Source organism: Ciconia boyciana, chromosome 24 (genome assembly GCF_034638445.1).
Source record: "Ciconia boyciana chromosome 24, ASM3463844v1, whole genome shotgun sequence".
NCBI lineage: Eukaryota > Metazoa > Chordata > Aves > Ciconiiformes > Ciconiidae > Ciconia > Ciconia boyciana.
In genome coordinates, this window is record NC_132957.1 from 4868347 (window position 1) to 4888065 (window position 19719).

Below are 19719 nucleotides of genomic sequence, written 5' to 3' on the forward strand. Positions count from 1 at the left end.
CCGCCGCGCAGGGCCCGGGCGGGCCGCAGCGGCCCGGTTCTCCCCCGCCGGTTGCCGGTCCCCGCTCCCCACGGCTCCCTGCCCCGGAGGGGTCGCGGGGGAGGCTTGGTAGCGCCGACACGGCAAGGGCGGCCGCTCCACGCGTGTCCGCGGCGGGGGGTCTACGGGGACCGCCCGGCCCCGTTCCTCCCCGGCACTTACCGAGTCGTCGCCCGCCTGTACCCCTCGCCCCGGCGGCTCCGGGCGCTGGCTCCGGCCCCGGCGCCTCTCGTCCCCCCTTCTTCCCCTCGCCGACACCCTCGTGTGAATCAAATACCTTCACTACAGCAGCCATGTTGGGCTCCGGTGCGAGCACGGCGCTCGCCGCAGGAACCGCCGGCCGCCTCGGCGGGAGGCAGCGCGGCTGGGCTCGGCTCGGAGCGGCGCGGGGGCCCCGGCTCCCACCGGAGAACCGGAGCCCGGGCAGCCCGGCAAGCCGCCGGTCCCCCTCTCCCATCGCACCGAGGGATGCGGCGGTGTTGCCGCTCCCCGCCAGCCCGGCAACTTCCCACCGTTACCGGTAACGCCACTAACTGCGGGTCCCGCACCTGCATCCCTCCGGTAGAACCGGCCGCATCCCGGGGCTGCCTTTGGAAAAGAGGAGGGGGGGGACACCCGCCGTTACCTCCGCCTCGCCCGGTGTGCCGGTCCCCCGCGGCGCCGCTCGGCCGAGCCCACCTGGGGAGGGAAAGAGAGAGAAGAGGCGTCAGGAGGAGCCGCCGCCGCCATCGCTCCAACTTGGAGCAACTTTCCCGGCGGGGGCGGGGGGGTGGGCGGCGCTGGAGCCCCTGCCCGGCCGGCCGGGGCCGGGCCCGCCGACGGGCAGGGCGTGGGATGCCCCCAAGCCGGTCCCTTCCACCCGCGGAGTGGGGACACCCACCCGGAGCCCCGGCCCTGCCCAAGGGGCCAAGCCGGGACACGGCCTCTGCTGCCGGGGACGTACAGGAGACCGTGGCGGAGGGGCAGCCCCACAGCCGCTGGCTGGCCGGCTGGCCGGCTTTACCGGGCGGGGGGCGGCCCAGCTGCCCCGCGCCGTGGGCACCGGAGCCTCCCCGGGCACCGGAGCATCGCACCGGGCAGCCGCCGCCGCTCCCCGGGCAGCGGAGCCGCTCGCCCGCCCGGCCCGGCGCCCCTCGAAAGCGGATTTTTCAGCTGGTTTTTTTTTTCCTTTTCCCCCTTTTCCTCCCACCGAGATTTTTTTTCCCCCTTTTTCTTTTCCTTTTCCCGCCCCATTTTTTTTTTTTTTTTTTTGCCGTTTGATTCCAGCGCTGTCGCTGGGAATTATTTGCATTTAAAATACAACGACTCGTTCCCCTGCACATCCCTTCGCAGCCCAATTCAACCAGCACCGGGGCGGGGGGGGACCGACCCTGAGGAAAAGGGGTCCTCAAACCCCCGGCCAAATCCACCCGAATTCCTGCCCTGCTGGAAATATCGATGTGGGCGAAAACTAAAGATTTCACAGATTTTAATGATTTTCTTTCTGCAGCCGCTGTCACCCAAAGGTGTTGTAGCAACAAAGAGCGGGAGGGGATTTGACGCTCGTATTTTTGGCCTGTTCCCGTCCAGAAATATTCCCCCAAAGCCCCGAACGCTTTGCAAAGATTGATCTCTCCAAAAAAACAATCGTATCCTGCCCTGGAAAGTGCTTCAAAAGAAAAATCTGATTTTATATTTATCCCCCCACGGTCGCTGCTAAACCCGTCGGAGGACGCACGCACCCGCCGAAACTAATAGCGAGGAGGGGAACTGGAAATCAAACCACCACCTCCCCAGTCCAAACTGGGGGCAAACGCTTTCCCCCCGCGCACGGCAGAGATTTTCCCGCTCGGGAAATCAACGGCGTGGAAATCCCCGCCGTGCCCGCTCGGGCAGAGCCAGGCGCTTCAGCACAGGAACAACCCCAGTTACTTTTTTAGGGGGGAAATAATAATAATAAAACAAGATCATTCTTTTTCTTCTTTTTTTTTTTTTTTTTTTTTTTCTCCTTTCTCCAGAAGTGCCGAATTCAGCCCCGGCGCTTAGCGTGGGGGAATTTTTTATTTTTTTTTTTTTCCCCCCTGTTTTTTTGCGGCTGGGATACAGCCTCGCACCAAGGCAGGGCTGGGAGGGGACGGGAGGGGATCCCCACACAACACACCGCCCCGGCACAGCACCCCCAAACCCTCCTGCTCCTTGTTCCCCCTTCCCCTCCCCCCCCCAAACCTCCCCTCAAAAAAATAGCTCCAGACACCGAAACTTCGCTCCGGCAGCCCCTTACCTCGGGCACCGGGCAGGGCAGGGCAAGTCGGTCCGACCGGCCCGGGGGCTATAAACCCCGGGGGTGGCTTTTGTGAGTTTGCCGGAGTTTCCCCGGGCTGTCCCCTTTTGTGTCCCATTGCCATCTAGAGGCCCTGATTAATTAATTTCACACCGCAGCTCGGGCGAAAATTTTCCCACAAAACAAGGAGGCGAAAAGATGTGAAACCCCAAAGAAAAGGAGTCAACATCAAGTTCAACAGCATGCGGGGGAAAAAGGCCTTATTTCCATCACAATCGTGTCTGAGCGGGGGCCGGGCGGGGGCGGCGGGCGGCGGCCCCCGCGCCCCCTCCCCGCGTTCCCAGGCTGGGAACAATCGCGCTCTGTTTGCCTCGCACATGCCGGCGTTTGGGCACGGAGACTGCCTTGGGATAACAGGAATAATGAGGGGGGGTTAGGGAAAGGGGGGTGTTGGGGGAGTGATGGAGGGATGGGAAATGGGGAAGGGGGTTGAAACGGAGGAGCGCGCACCTGGGGACTGTCCGGTACCGACCTGTTGATCCCCGGTCGGGAGGAGCCGGTGGAGTTTGCGGCAAGAGGCGGGATGGGCAAGAGGGAACGGCCGGCCTCGGCGGAGCGGGGGGGTCCCCAAAGCCGGGAGGGGACGGAGCCGGCGGCGGGGGGGGGAGAGGGGACACTTTTCCCTAAGTTTGGTCGCGCCCCCCCCGCCGCCGCGCCCCCATTTCCCACAGCCCCGGCGGAACGGGGGGTGCCTGTCCCGGGGGAGCGGGGGGTGCCTGCCCCGGGGGAGCGGGGGGCCGGGGCCCGGGGTGGCCGAGGCGGTGGTGGACGTGTCCTGCAACCCAAGCAGCTCGGCTCCGCCGGGCATTGTCCCCACGGAGCCCGTGGCCATTGTTCCCGGCGCTGCGGGAGCCGGAGGGAGGGCAGCTTTCCACGCCTCGTCCGTCCCCCCCCACCTCGCCCCCACCCCGACACTCACCGCGGGCTGCGGGACCCGCAGCCCCTAATCCGGGGTGGGGGGGGGAAGCAAAAAACCCCCACCCTCCCCCCCCAAAAAAAAGGACCCGGGTGGGGGAGGCGCGGGGTCCCCCCTCGCAGAGTTCCTCCAAGTTGGGAGAAGCGGGAGGGGGAGCGGGGCGGCTGCCGGTGCCCGCACAGCCCTGCCCCTCCGGCGGGCAGCACCGGCAGCTGCCCGCTGCCCCGGCCCGGGGAGTTCAGTGCGGGGCAGGGAGACGGAGAAAACAGCGATGAAAAAAGGGGAGGGGGGGGGATTATTTACCTCCCTCCGCACATCTGCATCCATTAATGACTTAGCGACAGCGTGAGCCGAGAGCCGCCGGGACACCGGCAGCCTCCGGGGCACCGGCAGCCTCCGGGGCGGGGGCTGGGGGGGGACGCGGCACCGGCAACGGGCAGGACGCGGAGCCCGGAGACATCCAGGCGATGCGGAGCCGGGCTGCGGTTCCCGGAGAGGACTGCAAGGAGCAGCAGGGCTGTGGGAAGCGGAGCCCCCCGCGATCACGTTGCCTTTACGTGGGGTTAAACAGATAACGTCTGCCCGGGGCTTTAACGCCGGGAGCCCCCCGACCGGGCCCGGGCAGCCCCGACCCGCCGCCGCCGGGCCCCCGGGGTGGGGGGGGGCGGATTCCGCCCAAACATCCATTTTGTCCCTTTTGGAAATGGAGATGGGAGAGAGGAGGGAAAAATGCGCTTTTTTTTTTTTTTTGCCTTTTTTTTTTTTCCCCCTGCTTTCTCCATATTTTACTACGTAAGGCATGACGTCCTCACGTCGGGAGCAGGATAGGTTAGCCCTGCGCTGGGGGGAATGCACCGGGCTGGGGGGGGGCGGCTCTGGCAGCAGAACCTAAAAATAACGGAGATTTTATTATTAAAAAAAAAAACCCCAATAATAATAATCATCATCATCATCCCGGTGACCCCGCGGGTGCGGCCCCGCACGGGCAGCGGGAGGCAGGGCCGGATCCGGATCCCCCCCCGGGCCCGGGTACCGGCGCACCCCACGGGGCACGGACGGAGCGGGGCCGGATCCGGAGCGGAGGGGAAGGTGGTGGTGGTGGTGGGGGGGTCCTCCTGCCTTTACCCCCCCTCCCGGGGCTAGGGTGGGTAGAGTCACCCCGCTCCGCTCCCCGGCCGGTGCAGGATTATTCCGTGGAAATGAAGCAGAAATCGGTTATTTTTTAATTAAACCAAAAATCCCCCGCCCCGCCCCGGGTGTTAACACCTCCAAGCTCCGAAGTGGTTGGGAACGGACACCCCCCTCGCCCCCCCCCACTCCGGTGCACCGGGATTTGCCGTGCGCGTTGAAAAATCGGTGGCTGCAAAAGCGGCTTCGCGCAGCGCCCGGCGGGGTTTGCGCCCCAAATCCGGCCCTGGGGAGGGGAGGGGGGGTGGGAACAAACCCCCGCCGACACCGAGCTGCCGGGCCGGGACCGGGCCGGTGCCGGGTGCCCCCCCCCGCCCCGAGCCCTTCCCGCCCCGGGTGCGAGCAGCCCCCGGCCCGGTGCTGCCGGGGAGGCCGCCGACTCCGTGCTCTCCCCTAATGAGCTCCGCTTATGCATTTCCCCCTCAACGAATATTTCTCCCGGCGGGGCTGGGGACCGCCGGGACGCGTTGCCCCGGCCGCCCACCGCCCGTCCCGTCCAACCGGGGCTTCACGGGAGGCCGGCCGGTCCCTCCCGCCCCCCCCCTCCCGGCCAGGGGGTAGCAGAAGGCCGGGCCTGCACGTCGGACACCCCAAATCCTGCCACCGGCCCCGGAATAACCATGCCCGGCGGCGGGGTGCGACCCCCGCCCCCGGTGGCGGTGAGACCCCCGGGCTGCCCGGCCCCGCCGCCGGGGCCTCCCCCAGCCAAAGGCCCTCGGGCCGGGCCCGGCTCCTCCAGCCCCCCCGGTACCGGCGGGCCCGGTGCCCCCCCTCCCCCGATGATGGGGGTTGGGGGGGGGGGCGGCGTATTTTGGCTCCTTGATAACGTTTTGATCAAAAATTCATTACGAGGCGCTCGGCGCAGCGCCATGAATATTTCAGGGCTTTTGCAAAACAACAAAGTGGGTGTTTGGGGGAGGATACACCGGGGGGGAGGCGGGGGGCGGCAGCCCCCGGTGCCCGGCTCGGCCCCGGTTTGCTGCGGCGCGGAGGGGCCGGGCACCCCCGTCCCCTCGGGGCCGGGGCCGCGCTCCCTCGCCCCCAGCCCGGGGCTCGTTCCCCGCCCCGTTATAAGGCGTGAAACGGCTCCGGGTAACCCGGGACCGGACACCGACCCCCGGTTGGAGCGGGCGGCCCGTCCCGTCGGGTGGCTGCAGGGACACGCAGCGCCCAGCCCCGGCTGAGCCCCGGGGCCATCGCGACAGCCCGCAGCCGCCCCGGCCCTGCCCGCCCTCCCGGGGCTGCTCCGCGGTCACGCGTGGCCGTGGGGCTCCGAGGGGCCGCACCTCCCCCGGCTCCCGCAGCCCAGGGCAGGGCCGGTGCTCTCCCGGCGGGGGCAGAGCCGCCTGGGTGGGGGCAGCAGGGGGACCCCATCCCCAGCCGGGATGTCCCCACGACCCCGAGGGACATGGACCACCAGCCCACACCCCCCCCCCCCCCCCGGGCTGGGATCTGACGACACGGGGCTGGGGAGGGGACAGTCCCCCCAAAACCAACCCGTCCGCCTTTTCCCCAGCAAGGGAGCACCCTGACGGCGAGGTCCACAGCCCCAAAATCGGGGCACAGGACCCCGACAGCATATCCCCCCCCAGCAAAGGGAGAGGTACCGGCACCGACCGGGAGACAAAGCCCCACCAGCTCCGCAGCCGGGAGCACCGGAGCCCAGCGCCCTCCCGGAGCAGCGCAGCCCCTGCCATGCTGGGCCTGCAGGTAACTGGGCTTTACTGGGGCAGTTCCCTGGCCAGCTGGGAAGGGGACACAGAGCCACAGAGGTGGGGAGATGGCCCAGACGCCTCCACTGTGGACCAGGACCCCGTAGGATGGCTGGGTGGGGGACACAGAGCAAACGCAGATGCTCTGTCTCTTCCCACTGTCATCCCGAGCACTGTCCCCCCACCCCAACAAAGCTGGGGGTCCCTGGGTGCCACCTTTGGGTCCAGTGCAATGGGGCATCCCACCGTCTCCGCCACGCTGGGGGCACGCTCGGCAGGTAGGAAGGGGCATCAGGCGGGGGGCAGAGGGCGAGAGGGGCCTCCCTGCAAGACCAAAGCGGGTCTGGGGGCACCCCAGGGCACCCCCCCACCCCAGTTTAGGACCTGTCACAACAACGGGGTGTTACTGGACCTGCAGGCAGCCGGGGGGATGCACAGCTCCGGTCAGCTCCCGGGTCTCCCGCCGCTGCCCTCCGGGTCCCACCGGCCGCTCCCGTGTCCCCGCGGTGGGATGCGGCGAGGCTCCCCGGCAGCCCCAGCCCCTCCCCGGGGCTCACCTCGCCCTGACATTTCCTGGTGCTCCTTCCATGCCAGCGGGTTGCCATAGCAAATCTAAATCTTACAAACAAAACGAGGAGAAAAGCCTTATTAGCATATATTCAAATGAGCCATGCAATAATGCAAACCATAAATCATGCAGTCATTGCTATTCAATCAGGGTCTCTTACCCCAGCCCCCACACTTTCCCCGGGTGTCTCGCCTCCTCCTTGCTCGCAGAAGCCCCTTCCCAGTCCCAAGGGTGGCCCGGGAGGGGACCCGCCAGCCGGGGGGGGACCTGGGCCGTGGCCGGATCCAGCCCTGGGCTGTTGGGGCTCCGTACGGTCCCTAATCCCAGCTGGTATTTATGTCGCTTGCTGGGCTCTATTAAACGGGGCAAACTCTTCCTAGGATTAATCTCCCGCCCATGTTTTAATCTCGGGACTCAGCCACCAGTAATCCCCCCCCCACGGGAAGGGGCCAAGTTCAGCGCTGGTGAGCGGCCGCTGCGGAGGGACCCCCATCCCTGCCTGATCCCAACCTGTGGGTGCCCAGGCAGTGCTGGGGGGACTCCACATCCCCCCTCCCCAAGACCAGAGGACGATGGGCACTGCCAACCCTGGTGCCCCCCTCCTTGCTCACCTCTCAGCAGCGTGGCCGTGGCCGTACCCAGCACCCCACAGGCCCCAGGGGATGCTCCCCCACCCCAGGGAGCAGCAGAAACCCCAGCCCAGCCCTGAGCTATAAGAGATGCAGCTCAGCTGAGCTGGGCCAGTCTCACCCTCCCACTTAACCCCCCCACTTACTTAACCCCCCCACCGACGCCGATCTTAAGGGCACAGAAGGGGTTTTTCCTCCTCCCAGCGCCAGGCTGTGGCACCGAGACCTTATGAACAGCTTTTTGGGGTCTCCCAGGGAGCCGAGGAGTGGGATCAGCACGGCTGGGTCCCAGGGACCTGGTCAGAGCTGGGGGTGACCCGGCTGTCACCCACCTTGCTGGTCGGTGACCCTGGACAGGCAGCTCTGAGCCTGGGGGACATAGGGGATAGCAACGCTGAGCTGAAGGGGGTCAGGGCATGGGCCACTTCTTCCTCAGGGGACATTAATGACCTTCCACCTCGTTAGCCACCCCAAGTCATGCTGCCTGACCCCAAGAAGCTCACACGAGACACCCCGACACCCCCAGCTCTTTATTGGTGAGAAAATAATAAATAGAAAAGAGCCCCTGGGCCGGGGGAGCAGCACCCACCACCCCCGGCTGCCTCCCTCCATCCCTCCCTCCTGCCTCGCTGCGGGACCCCGGCAGCCCCCCCCGCCGGCCGAGGGCAGGATTGGGCCAGGGGTGCGCAGGGTTGGACCCACTGCTGGTGCTCTCAGTCCTGCTGCCACCCCGTGGCATTCCCAGGCATTCCCGCTCGCTGGGGACACGCTGGCGCAGGGACGGATGGACGGACGGACGGGGATGTACAGTGTCCGGCACCGGACAGGGGACCAGGGTAGAGCTCCTCACCCGTGGGGTCCTGGCCTCGCAGGGGGCTGGGGGTCAGAGCTGCAGGGAATGGGGGGCCGGAGGCGTGGGGGCGGGACACCGGGGTGGGGAGGGGGTTTGCTGAGAGCTGCAGCCCCAGGGTGGGGGACCAGCACCCCGCGGGAAGCCCTGCGGCACCGCTGACCCCCCTGGCAGCATTGCAAAGGGCATGGGGGGCTTCCCGGGGGTCCGAGAACGGGGGCGAAGTGGGGGGCTGCTCCCCCAGGCTCGGCCCCCCCCCTGCACCCCGTCAGCCTCGCTATCTCTGCCAAGCGTCCATGGCCTGCGCCCGCCGTGCAGGGACAGGGGCCCGCTGCTCCTCTGCCAGCGGCCGGGGGGGGCCCAGGGGGTAGGGGTACCCCTTGGCGTAGTCATCCCGTGGCTGGAGGTCTCCGGGGCCTCGGGAGGCTTCGCTCAGGGAGGCCAGGCTGGCCAGGGGGGGCTGGGGGGAGCCCGAGGGGCAGCCCAGCCCCGGGGAGACCCTCTCCGACTTGATGCTGATGGCTTGGTGCTGCGGGGAGGCGCCGGGGGCTGGGGCCGGCTCTTCGGTGGGGACGATCCGGCTGCTGACCCTGGGTAAGAGGGGAGGAAGAGTGAGGCCGGGTCCTCCTGCATCCCCTGCTGAGGCGCATGGGGTGGGGAGAGGCCAAGCTCACCCCCCCCTCCTCCCTAGCGGTGCTGAGACCCCCCAAACTCACCTCACGTACCAGCTCCGACCCAGCCGGGCACCGGCCAGCCACCCACCCACGCACCTGGCACGGCTGCTGGAACCTGGTGCGTGACGGAGGGGGGACATGGGGACCAGGTCCCCTGGGGAAATCCGGTTCAAAATAGGCTCTGCCGACAGCAGCGGGTGGAGGGGGGCAACCCCGTGCACCCTGGTTTTGGGGTGAAGCTGGACAGACCCCAGCATGGCGGGTGGCACCCATGGGCGCAGCAGCTGCTCACGAACAGGCTCATCCCCAACCCGCGCTCCCTCTGTCCCCCACCCCACCGCCGTCCCCCATCCTTACCCCAGCGTTGCCATGTCCCGTGGGTGCTGCCACGCCGTGGGGCCGGGCTGCAGGAAGCCGGGGGGCGGCGGGGCCTCACCAGCCCCGAACTCTGCCGAGCAGGAGAGCAAGAGTGAGCAGGAGGTGGGGGGGTGTCTGTGGCCGGGGGAGGTCCGCGTTGTGCCGGGGCTGAGGGGCCAGGACTTACCCGCTTGGGCCGGGGTGAGGAAGGGGAAGCCGGCGAGGCTGTGGCTCGGGACGCCGGCGCTGCCCGGGGCGAGCACAGGGCTCAGGGTCTGCAGAGCGGGGTACAGCGGCCGCTGTGGGAAAGCGGGGTGCCCCCCGTTAGGCTTCGTGCTGCTGACCCCTTGGGGGACCCCCCCCCCAAGCCCCTTCCCGTGCCCCCCAGCAAAGCCTTGGTGTCGGGCAGAGGAAGAGGAGGTGGGAGCGGATCAGAGAAGCTCCTCGCTGAATTTGGGGAGGGGACATCCGTGTGGCCCTGGGGACACCGGGCACGGTGACTTGCTGGGAAATGCCTGGCTGCAGCGAGGCTGGGGGGTCCCCTCACCGCCTGCCCTGCTGCCCCCTCCTGTGGTGTCACTGCTGGGGAGGGGGTGCCCAAGGCCACCGAGCATCCTGCTGGCACCAACTCCCAGGAGAACCCCATGGCCAGGGGGTCCTGACCCCCTCCCTGGGCATTAGAGGCACCCCAGGGACCCAGAGCCAGCCCACCCCGGGGGGCTACAGATTTGGGGGGGCTTTGTCTCGCACACAGGGGACACGTCCCAGCGATGGGGCCACGCTGGGGCTGGGCCCCCGTCCCGGGAGCGCTGTCCCCCCATGCCAGCCGCAGAGCCAGTGTCCCCCCCACAGCACTCACCGCCGCACTGCCGCCACTCCGGCCACTCGCCAAACTGCCGTGGGCTTCGCCACGCCGGCCCTCCGCCCCCAGGTACAGCGGCGGGGGTGTCTTGGTGGCCAGGGCTCGGTTCAGGCTGCCGGCAGGAAAGAGGGGGTAGCCAATACCTGGACAGACAGAGGGACAGAAGGATGCACAGGGTGGTCCCAAGGGATGCGGGGTCCCAGGGGCTCCGGTCCTCAGGGGGGGCCCCATGGCTGTGGCCAGTGGCCCTGGTGCCCTTGTCGCCGCGGGCGGCTCTGCGTGCGTGCACGGTGCCGTGCTCCGGCAAACCCACTTCCTGCACGAGGCCGGTGGCGCACCTGGGGCTGCAGTGGCCGCCCCCGGACCGCTGCGGCTGCACGCTGCGAGCGGAAACGGCGCGCGAAGGCGGTGGCTGGATCCAGCCCTGGGGCCAGCAGGCTGCAAACCTCCCCGGCCGGGCCCTGCCGTGGGGAGCACCCTCGCCCCAGCTCCCCACAGAGCGGCTGAGACCTCCTGTGGGGACGTCCAGCGTGCCTGGGGCCACCACGCCGTCCCCTTCCATGGAGACAGGGATGCCGCACGCCTGCATCCTGCGCCGGGAATATTGCCCAGCCGCTCCCATGCCACCTCCCACCCACCCGGGGGGTTTCCGCTGGTCAAGCCCCAGCATAATTTTTTCCACCCGCTTTTCTGCTGCGTGGCCCTGGAGGCACCCGCGTCCATGTCACCACCCCGGGCCGGTGTCCCTCGTGTCCAGCTCCGAGCTGTGCCGCACGGGAGGCAGCTGTGGGCGTGGGGTGCCCGGGGTGCCGGGGCCAGCCGGGTGCCGGGTGCCGGCAAGGTGCAGGAAGCAGGTGGAGGGAGGCAGGGGACAGTGTTTCCACAGCTGCGGCGGTGCTACCTGCCCACGCAACCGCCCCAGCCCTGCTCCCGGTAAGTCCCCGGGAGATGCTGCGAGAGGAGCTTTGCATGTGGCGCTTGGCCGGGAAAATCCCCGCGGGGCTGGCGGGGATGGGGTGCCCATCGTGGGGACCTTCTCCCCCGCAGCCGGCTCCCTGCAGCATCCCTGGACCTTGGGGACGAGCCTACCTGGGGGCAGCGGCCCCGGTGAGCGTCCCGGTGGCTTCGGTGCTGCCGGCTTGAAGGCGGGAGGGCGGCCCTGGCCCTGCGGGGAGCCGCTGGCGCTGCCCAGGGATCCGTCAGCGGCCGGCGGGGAGCTGCCGTAGGCTGCCTCGGGCAGCGGCACCGGGCTCTGCAGGGCGAAGCGGAGGTGAGGGACGAGGAGGGGACGGGGACCCTCGGGGACCCTCGGGGACCCTCGCCCCCCGCGCCGCAGGGCGGCAGCGACTCACATAAAACCTGGACCGTGCCACCGACAGGTCCATGCCCTCGCTCAGCCTTTGTGCCTTCTCCCCAGGATCCGGCCCCTCGTCCAGCTCCAGCTCGTGGCTCTCCAGCCCCAGCCCCTTGCGCTTCAGCGTCTGCGGGAAACGGGGCGGTGAGCGGGGTCCCGCGGCCCCCCCGGGCCCCCCCGGCCGCCCCCCGCTGCTACCTCGAGGATGTCGGAGTTGGTGCGGCTCTCGTGGGGCTCACTGTACTCCGTGTACTTGAGCAGCACCTTGTCCATGTCGGTGCTGGCGTACTGGAAGAGGCGGTTGGTGCTGTTGAAGATGATGAGGGCGATCTCGCAGTCGCACAGGACGCTCAGCTCGTACGCCTTCTTCATCAGCCCGAATTTCCGCTTGGTGAAGGTCACCTGCAGAGCAGGGAAGGGAATGGGATGCTGCACCCAGGACCCCTGGGTACGGCCCCAAACCCTCCTCCTGGGTCCTCAAACCCCCTCCGGCTCTGGAGGATCCGACACCCATGGGGAAGGTGGGAGCAGAGCGGCTTTGCCTCCCTTCGTGGCCTCGTGGCTCCCCATCCCCCTCGTCCCCACCTCGTCCCCGAGCGGCTCCTACCTGCCGGTTCCGCTGATCCAGTATTCGGCTGATCTGTATTTTTTTCCGGCCCATTTTCTCCTCCTACACTCGATGGGGGGCTGGAAGAGAGCAAGAAGCCCCTGAGCCCCCGCAGCCCAGGGCTGGCCTGAGCGAGCATCCGCCCCAGCACTGCACGCGCCTCCTCGCCCCTCCGGCTGCCAAAAATAAGTTTCGCTGAAAAAAAAATTTTCAGAGGAAGTTTTGGCTTTTTTTTTTTTCAGCAAAGACGGTGGCAAACTGAAAAATGAAAAAAAAAAAAAAAATTGGGAAATTCTGCTGGGGCGGGGGGGGAAAAATCCCCTTAGCTCTGCCCAGCTGGCTCCACCGCCCCGGCTCCATCACCCCCACCCCACACCGGCCCCGGGGACCAGAGCACCTGCACGTGCCGGCCGGAAAGCCGTGGTGCCGTTATGCCAGGTCCCTCACCGGGAGCACGGGATCAGTCTTTGCATTCCCAAGCGCCCACCGAAAGCCGTGGGGGCTGGTCCGACCCTGCCCCATGCACCGAAGCTGTTCACCGGCAGGTCCGTCGGATGGGGAGGGCGGTTATAAGGGAGGCCGGGCTGGCTGCGGGGAGGGTCCGTAAAACAAAAGGGCTGTTTTTAGGTTCAAGGGTTTTTTTTTTTTAATTTTTTTAATTTTTTTTTCTAACGTGAACAGACTAAATTTGACCTCCGCCATTCACAGGTCAGGAAGCGGCTGTACGAGGAGACAGCAAAGCGAAACCACCCACCTCTTCGGGCCACGTGAGCCAGCGGTGGGAAGGGCGAGGGGTCGGGGGACCCCGCATCCCACTGCAGTTGCAGGGTGCCAGCACCCATCGCAGCCTGGCATGGGGCTGTGACACCCCCCCGTGACATCCCCCTGATGCCGCAGGGACCCAGTTCTTGCTCCTCTTGTTATCCCCCAGCACCGCTCACCCCAAAACCCCTCTGGGATGTCCAGGTGCCACTGCAGCCCGGTGCAGAGCCATGGGTGGCATCAAGACGCTCCCAATGGGACCCTCGCACCCGGCCTCTCCACCTCAATTTGGGTGCAGACCTGGCCCAGCTCAGTCCCCGCCGGCGGGGCTGGGAGCTCTGTGCTGTGGCTCCCCGGGGACGGCAGGCACCCCGGCAGCCCCCCCGAGCCCGGCCAGCAGCCCCCCCATCGCAGGGATGCATCCCGGGGGTGCAGGTTGGGGACCGGCCATCCCTTCGCTCCCCCAATGCCCCAGCTTGTCCCGCTTCCCCCGCTCAAGCACGTTGCCATTTACCATCTTGCTCAGCTGCTATATTTAGCTGATCAAAACTAATTTTAATTTATGGAAGGAAATTGCGCTGCCGTTCCCACGGCCCCGCTGCCACCCTGTGTCCCGGGGCCCACGCACGACACCAAGGTACGGGGGGGTGCCGAGACCACCCCGCCCCCCCCCCCCCCCCCCCGGAAAAAGCCAACGATTCCCTGGTGAAAAGGCAGAGGTTTTCCCAATGATTTCTGCTGCCCACACGGGGCCAAGGCTGCTCCTGCCCTCCCGGTGCCGACACCTGCGGCACGGCATCGGGCCCCGGCACTCCCAGGTATACGGCTGGGGCTGCCCGGAGGGGTCAGCTCTGCCTGCCCACCCCCATCCCACAAGCTTTAATTTGGGGTGCAGAAACAGGAGCTGTTCCCCGGGGGGGGGGGCTCTGGCTCGCAGCTGGGTTTGGCCCGTTTGGGTCAGGGGATGCTTGTCTGGCTGCGAGTCCCCGCACAGCCGCACCCCGGGGGGATTTTTAAAGGCTCCAGGGTGCTGGGGACAGAAGGACGTGTCCCCCTGTCCGCAGCAAGGACATGAAATGCTGCCAAGGGCCCCCTCGGCTGGGGCCACCACCCCCAGCTCCTCAGCTGCTGCAGCACCCCGATGCCCTGCTCCAGCACCCCAGTTTCTAGCCGCGTGGGAAGCACAGAGGCAGATGGTCCCTACACTGGGACCGATCCTGCAAGCCCCTACCTGGCCCCAGCCTGCCCCAATGCCTGGCCATGGCCCCCGCTCTGTGCTGCTCCATGGCAGGGGACAGCAGCCCCCCCCCGGCGTACCAGCACGGCTCTGAGCCCCAGGGGAGCCGCATCTGCCCCTCCATCCAGGCAGGGTGCTCCGGCAGCGGGGCCCGGGGGTACTGGCACCCACTAGGTGATGCTGCGGGGACCCCAGGGGAGTATCAGCACCCATGGGGCAATGCTGCAGGGGTCCTGAGGGGGTATCAGCAGCCATGGGGCAATGCTGCAGGGGCCCTGAGGGGGTATCAGCAGCCATGGGGCAATGCTGCGGGGACCCCAGGGGGGTACCAGCACCCATGGGGTGATGCTGCGGGTACCCCAGGGGGTTATCAGCACCCATGGGGCAATGCTGCGGGGACCCCAGGGGGGTATCAGCACCCATGGGGCAATGCTGCAGGGGTCCTGGGGCGGTAATCAGCACCCATGGGGCGATGCTGTGGGGGTCCTGGGGGGGTACCAGCACCCATGGGGCAATGCTGCAGGGGTCCTGAGGGGGTATCAGCACCCATGGGGCAATGCTGCGGGGGTCCTGGGGGGGTATCAGCACCCATGGGGCGATGCTGCGGGGGTCCTGAGGGGGTATCAGCACCCATGGGGCAATGCTGCGGGGACCCCAGGGGGGTATCAGCACCCATGGGGCAATGCTGCAGGGGTCCTGGGGGGGTATCAGCACCCATGGAGAGATGCCGCAGGGTCCCCAGCCCGGGCAGGGGTGGGAGGCAAGAGGAAGTGGCAGCCGCAGCACTGTCGGGCCAGGGCAGCCGGGCACCCACCACGGCCGGACTCGCTGTAGGCTGGGCACGGGGCTGCTCATGCCCTCGCTGTGGAAACCGTCTGAGGCCTCGTGCAACACGCGGGGCGGTTTCATCAGCCACCTCCCCGCGCAGCTCATTACGGCTCCGCTCCTCCTGGGGCATCGCCTCGGCTGCCCGGCCACCGTGGCCATGTGGGACCCGCAGGGACATGCGCAGCCCCGGCCGGGCCACCGCTGCCACCAGCACCGCGCCACGTGCTAAGGTCTTGCAGGACGGGCGCAAGGTTTGGCCCGGCTGCAGGGCAGGGGAGAGATGCTCTCCAGGAGCGGGGTACGAGGCGTTTTGGCTCGCTGCTTCCTCGGGGTTCGGTGCCTCGGCTGCCGCAGTGCAGCAGGGCACGGGCGCGCGGTTCCCCCCGGGCAGGCAGTAAGGGCTGGGAGGGGAGAGGGGACTTTCACTCTGGATTTTAATTGCTGTGCCGGGTGATAAGGTGATAAGCAGCATTACGGCTGCAGGCGATTATCGCAGCCGGTGGTGACGGGCACGACAGGGCGGCTCTGCCCAGCATTGCCACCTCCATCCCACGGTCCAGCAAGGTGGCATCCTCCAGCCTTGACCCCATGGCCAGGGACAGCACCGAGGGGGCAACCTGGCTCCCATCAGGAGCCGGCGTCCAGCGAGGGCTCATGGCTGGGGACCCCGAGCAGGAGGGAGTGGGGTTGGGGTGCCACCCCTGGAGAAACCCCGCAGCCTCTCATTGCACTAGTCTCCACCGGGCCCCACCTCGCACAAACGGCTCCTCATTAGCGTGGCCATGATGGGGACCCATGACATGGTCCGGCTGCAGCGATGAAGCATCTTTCAGCATCGTCATTACAAACGAGGCCAACAAAACCCAGCGCAAGCAAAGCTCTCGAGCCCTCAAAACCTTTCAGACGCTTTCAGAGAGGAGACGCTTTTCCCTGCCTGCGCCGGGCAGAGGCTCCCGCGCTGCCTGGCATCCCGCCGGCCTCCGCTCCCTCCCACGCGCGCTTATCTTTAGCCCGGGCTCTCTGCTCGCTCGCACGCACCGAGCTTGCTTCCACGCCCAGGCACAGCCCCTCGTCCCCACTGTCCCTTTGCCAGCACCCACAGCGAGGTGTCACCCCGACCCCTGGGCTGCAACGAGGTTTATAATTAACTCCCCGGATCCTCTACATCTTTAGGGGTCATTTGCATCAGGCCAGAGCGTGTAAACTTCCTATCACAGCTCCTAATTAGCGCGCCGAGACGAAGCGAACCCCTTGAGAGCGATGTGTTTTTCCGTGTGCCGCAGCCCTGGTGCGGTGCGGGATGCTCAGCACGGTACCGGGGGCTCCCAGCACTGCCACCACCTTTACAACCTTCTTCATCCCTGAATGATTCCAGAAATGTTAAATCCACCAAGTTTATCCTAAAATCAAAGCGGGTGGGTTATTTGGGGTCCGAGCGCTTCCCTAATAACCCCAGGTCAGGGTCTCTGAGCTCCCCAGCGTTTCATCCTCCCACCTCTCCCATCCCCATGGGACAAAGCAGCATCGACGTAGAAACTGGGGGAAAAGGCCTTTTTCACCAAATTATGGGGATTTTGTCGCAAATCAGAAAGCTGGGGGTGGCTGGGTAGAAATGGAGGGGGAAGAAAGCAGCCAGCGAGTACCCGCTGTCGGCATTTGGCAGCTTCCAAAAAGTGTTTTGTTGGAGAAAAATATTGATTAAAGTGGGAGAAAGAGTTTCCAGCCCATCTTTCACGGGGAGAAGAAGCGAGCTTGGCCAGGAGGGGAAAATCTGAGCCAGGAGCAGCGAAATCCTGGGGGGGGGCCAGGCCAGATGCTGCCTCGCCGGGGCTGGGAGGGCAATGGGCTGGAAACGGGGCTTTAAGGACCACCCGTCATGGATGGACACGTGGCGCTGGGACCACCGTGGGCCACATCCATCCCTGGCCGGTGCTGCCCTGCTCCCAGCTAGGGACGTGGCCCCGGCTCTCCCCGGTCCCCGGGGAACGGCAGCGCTGGGGCCTTGCAGTGTGAGCAGCATCCTGAACCCGACGCAGGGAAAAGTCAAAGTTTACCAGGGTTTCTGCCGGGGCTTGACAGGCCCTTCTGCTTTTTATAGGTTGTTTAAACAACTAACCAGTATAAACCAGAGTGGGGCCAGCAGCACGGGAAGGGGAGTGGGGAAGGCAGGAGGAGCCTGCTGGGAAGCAGGGGAAAGGAGAGTCCGGAGGGGATGGGGTGCTGCGGGGCCTTGGGGACTGCCGGGGCACCGAGGGCACATCAGGGCATTGAGGACGAGGGGTTTGCCTCCGCTCACCACCTTCCCCCATCTCCCAAGCATCAGCCCACCACCCAGCAAAGTCCCTGGGTGCAATTATAATTCATCTATCTACCCCCATCGCAGCCCGGGGCCCAGCCATGGCATCGCCCTACGCCTCTCCAGAGCCAAATCCAGGCTTGGGCTGGGCTCAGGGGGACCCGGCCACCATCCAGCCCTGGCCCCGCGCCAGCTCCAGCCCTGCTCGGGGTGACACAGACCGAAAGTCCCGCCAGCACCCAGCACTGCCGCGGCCCGGTGCCGCCGGGCGAAGCGCGGCGATGGGCGGAGGCTTTTCGGTTCCAAAATGACTGTGTGGAAGGAGGAAGGGCTGAAACGTCCCCCAAAAATGAGGCAGCTCTTTCCCTTGGAAAGACAGACGGACACATGGACCCCCTCCGGGGCTCAGACCACCTTTTTTGCTCAGTGTTGGCAATGCCGCTGGCAGCAGCCGAGGGAAGAAACGTGCTGTTCCCACGGGGTTGGGCCGCCCCAAGCTGCAGCTGGGCATTAATACGGGAAATGATGCTCGTTGCTGCTTGATGGTTTGCTGGGGGCAGCCAGAAGTTGCTGACGGCTGGCTTGAGCCCATCCCCATGGCGTTAGGGCTGCCTGGCTTACAAACCTGGTTTGCTCCTGACAATCCTGCTGTAATTCTTGTGAAGAGGAGGGAAATCCAAGGGTCTTAAATACACTAATTCCCCCCGTTCCTTCTGGACGCCCCCACGGCAGCGTGGCGTGCCAGCCTCTCCAGCCCTCTTGCTGCTGGGATGCTTCTCCCGGGTGTCGGCAGGAATCCCTCTCCCCTTGCACCACGCAAAGTTTCCCAAACCTGTTTTCCTGCCCCGCTGCTGTGCCGGCCGGCTCTCAGCACCGGGCTGTCATCAGTGCCCCGGGCTCGGAGGTGAGCGGGAACGTTTGCCATCCTAAACCAAACCTGGGGCCTGAATCTACATCCCAAATCCCCCCCCCTTGCCAAGCTACACAGGTCTCCCCCACACGTCACCCGCCTGTGACGTGTCCAGCTGGCGGCCAGCGACATGGAAAAGGCCCAGGATCCGGCTCCCCGGCCCGGTCGCCCACGCTCCCTTCCCAAACCGGTACCCGATGCCCCAAGGGATGTGCGTGGACCGAGGGGGCACAGCCCATCGTCTCTCCGGCGCAGGTCCCTGCCTTCCAGCTCACCCGCCAGCTGCCACGTTAATTCATTACCTGTGAAACCCCATCTCCAGAGCCAGCGGCTCTGCGAAACTTTCTCTCATTAAAAGAGTAAAGCCCCGGGGACGGGGACTCGCTGGCAATCGGCTGCAGCGGGCAGGAGGATTCGGCAGAGGATCCACCTCGCTCTCCCCGTGGGGACGGGTGACGGAGGGAGACTCACGTGCGCTGGGACATGCTGGAGATGCCACACGCTGGCAAGAGCCACGGACGGGTCACATCCCCACCCGGGAGCGGTAAGGAACCGGGCTGCGATTCAGCACGTACTATGAACCGCCAGACCGGTACGACACCCCGGCGAAGCTACGGTGACATCAGGCCCTGGCCCTGCATCGGGGTGTCCCGGCGCTGCGTCACCGGGCAGTGTTACAACTTACTCCACGTCAAGCCAACAGCCCCGCGGTGCCGTGCCTCAGTTTCCCCTCCGTGCAGCGGGCTCAGCCCCAGCGCCCGAAGGCCTCGGCGGGCCCGGGGGTGGCGGGGAGGCGGCCGGCGGGGCCGGGGCAGGGCGGCTGCCATCCAGGCTGCACTTTTGGGTTAAACCCGGGCGTTCCTCCCTGCACAGAGACGAGTAAAAATAACCGCCCCGAGCGCGGCGCAAACCACAGGCTTTTTATAGCCCGCCATCCCTAGACGGCGGGGCGGGGGACGGGGCTCCGCCGTGGCCAGGGCAGCCCGCGGGGCGCCGGCCCGGCCGCACCGGCACCTCCCCGGGCCGGCCCCGCTCCCCCAGCCCGTGCGCCCCGACGGGGCGGCCGGCTGGATCGCGTGGGGCCGCCCGCCGCGAAGGGGAGCCCCGTCGGGACAGAGGGACGGGCCTGGGGGAGCGCGGCTTCCGCTGCCCCCCCTCCCCGGTACCGGCGACACCGGAGCGGGGCCGCGCCCCGGTTGCGCCCGGGACCCCCCTCCCCACCCCGGGACACGCACCTGGACGCCGGCTCTTCCTCCTCGGCAGCTCCCCGCCGGCTCGGCCGCGGGTGCCCAGCGCTGCAGCGGAGCCGGCCCGGCCCCGGTGCGGCCCCGCCGCCGTCCGGTCCCGGTGCGGTGCCGGTCCCGATCCGGTGCCGGTCCCGATCCGGTGCCGGTGCGTGTCCCCGGAGCAGCGCGCTGCCCGCCGCCTGCCCGAGCCGCGCCGGCAACATTTGCATAGCCCCGCCCTCCCCGCCGAGGGATTTGCATAGCGCTGCCGGGCTGGCTCTCCATTGGCGGATGCCGCAGCACTGGTTTGCATAGCCCCGCCTCTGCCGGGAAACGGGGCGGGGTGGAGGTGGAGGGGGGGGGGGAGAGCGGGGGCGGGAGCTG

At 67.0% G+C, this 19719-nt stretch overlaps 1 protein-coding gene across 1 annotated transcript; it reads right to left on the reverse strand.

The window, feature by feature from the left end:
* Positions 1 to 8499: 8499 nt before the first annotated feature.
* Positions 8500 to 19506, reverse strand: MEF2B (myocyte enhancer factor 2B). The gene is made up of 9 exons (XM_072845744.1): positions 19345 to 19506; positions 12077 to 12156; positions 11668 to 11871; positions 11468 to 11596; positions 11205 to 11367; positions 10113 to 10258; positions 9441 to 9552; positions 9254 to 9344; positions 8500 to 8812 (listed from the first exon to the last, which is right to left on the reverse strand). Exons 2-9 carry the CDS (start codon positions 12128 to 12130, stop codon positions 8500 to 8502), a joined length of 1212 nt encoding a protein of 403 aa, XP_072701845.1. The 5' UTR covers positions 12131 to 12156; positions 19345 to 19506.
* Positions 19507 to 19719: the final 213 nt, after the last annotated feature.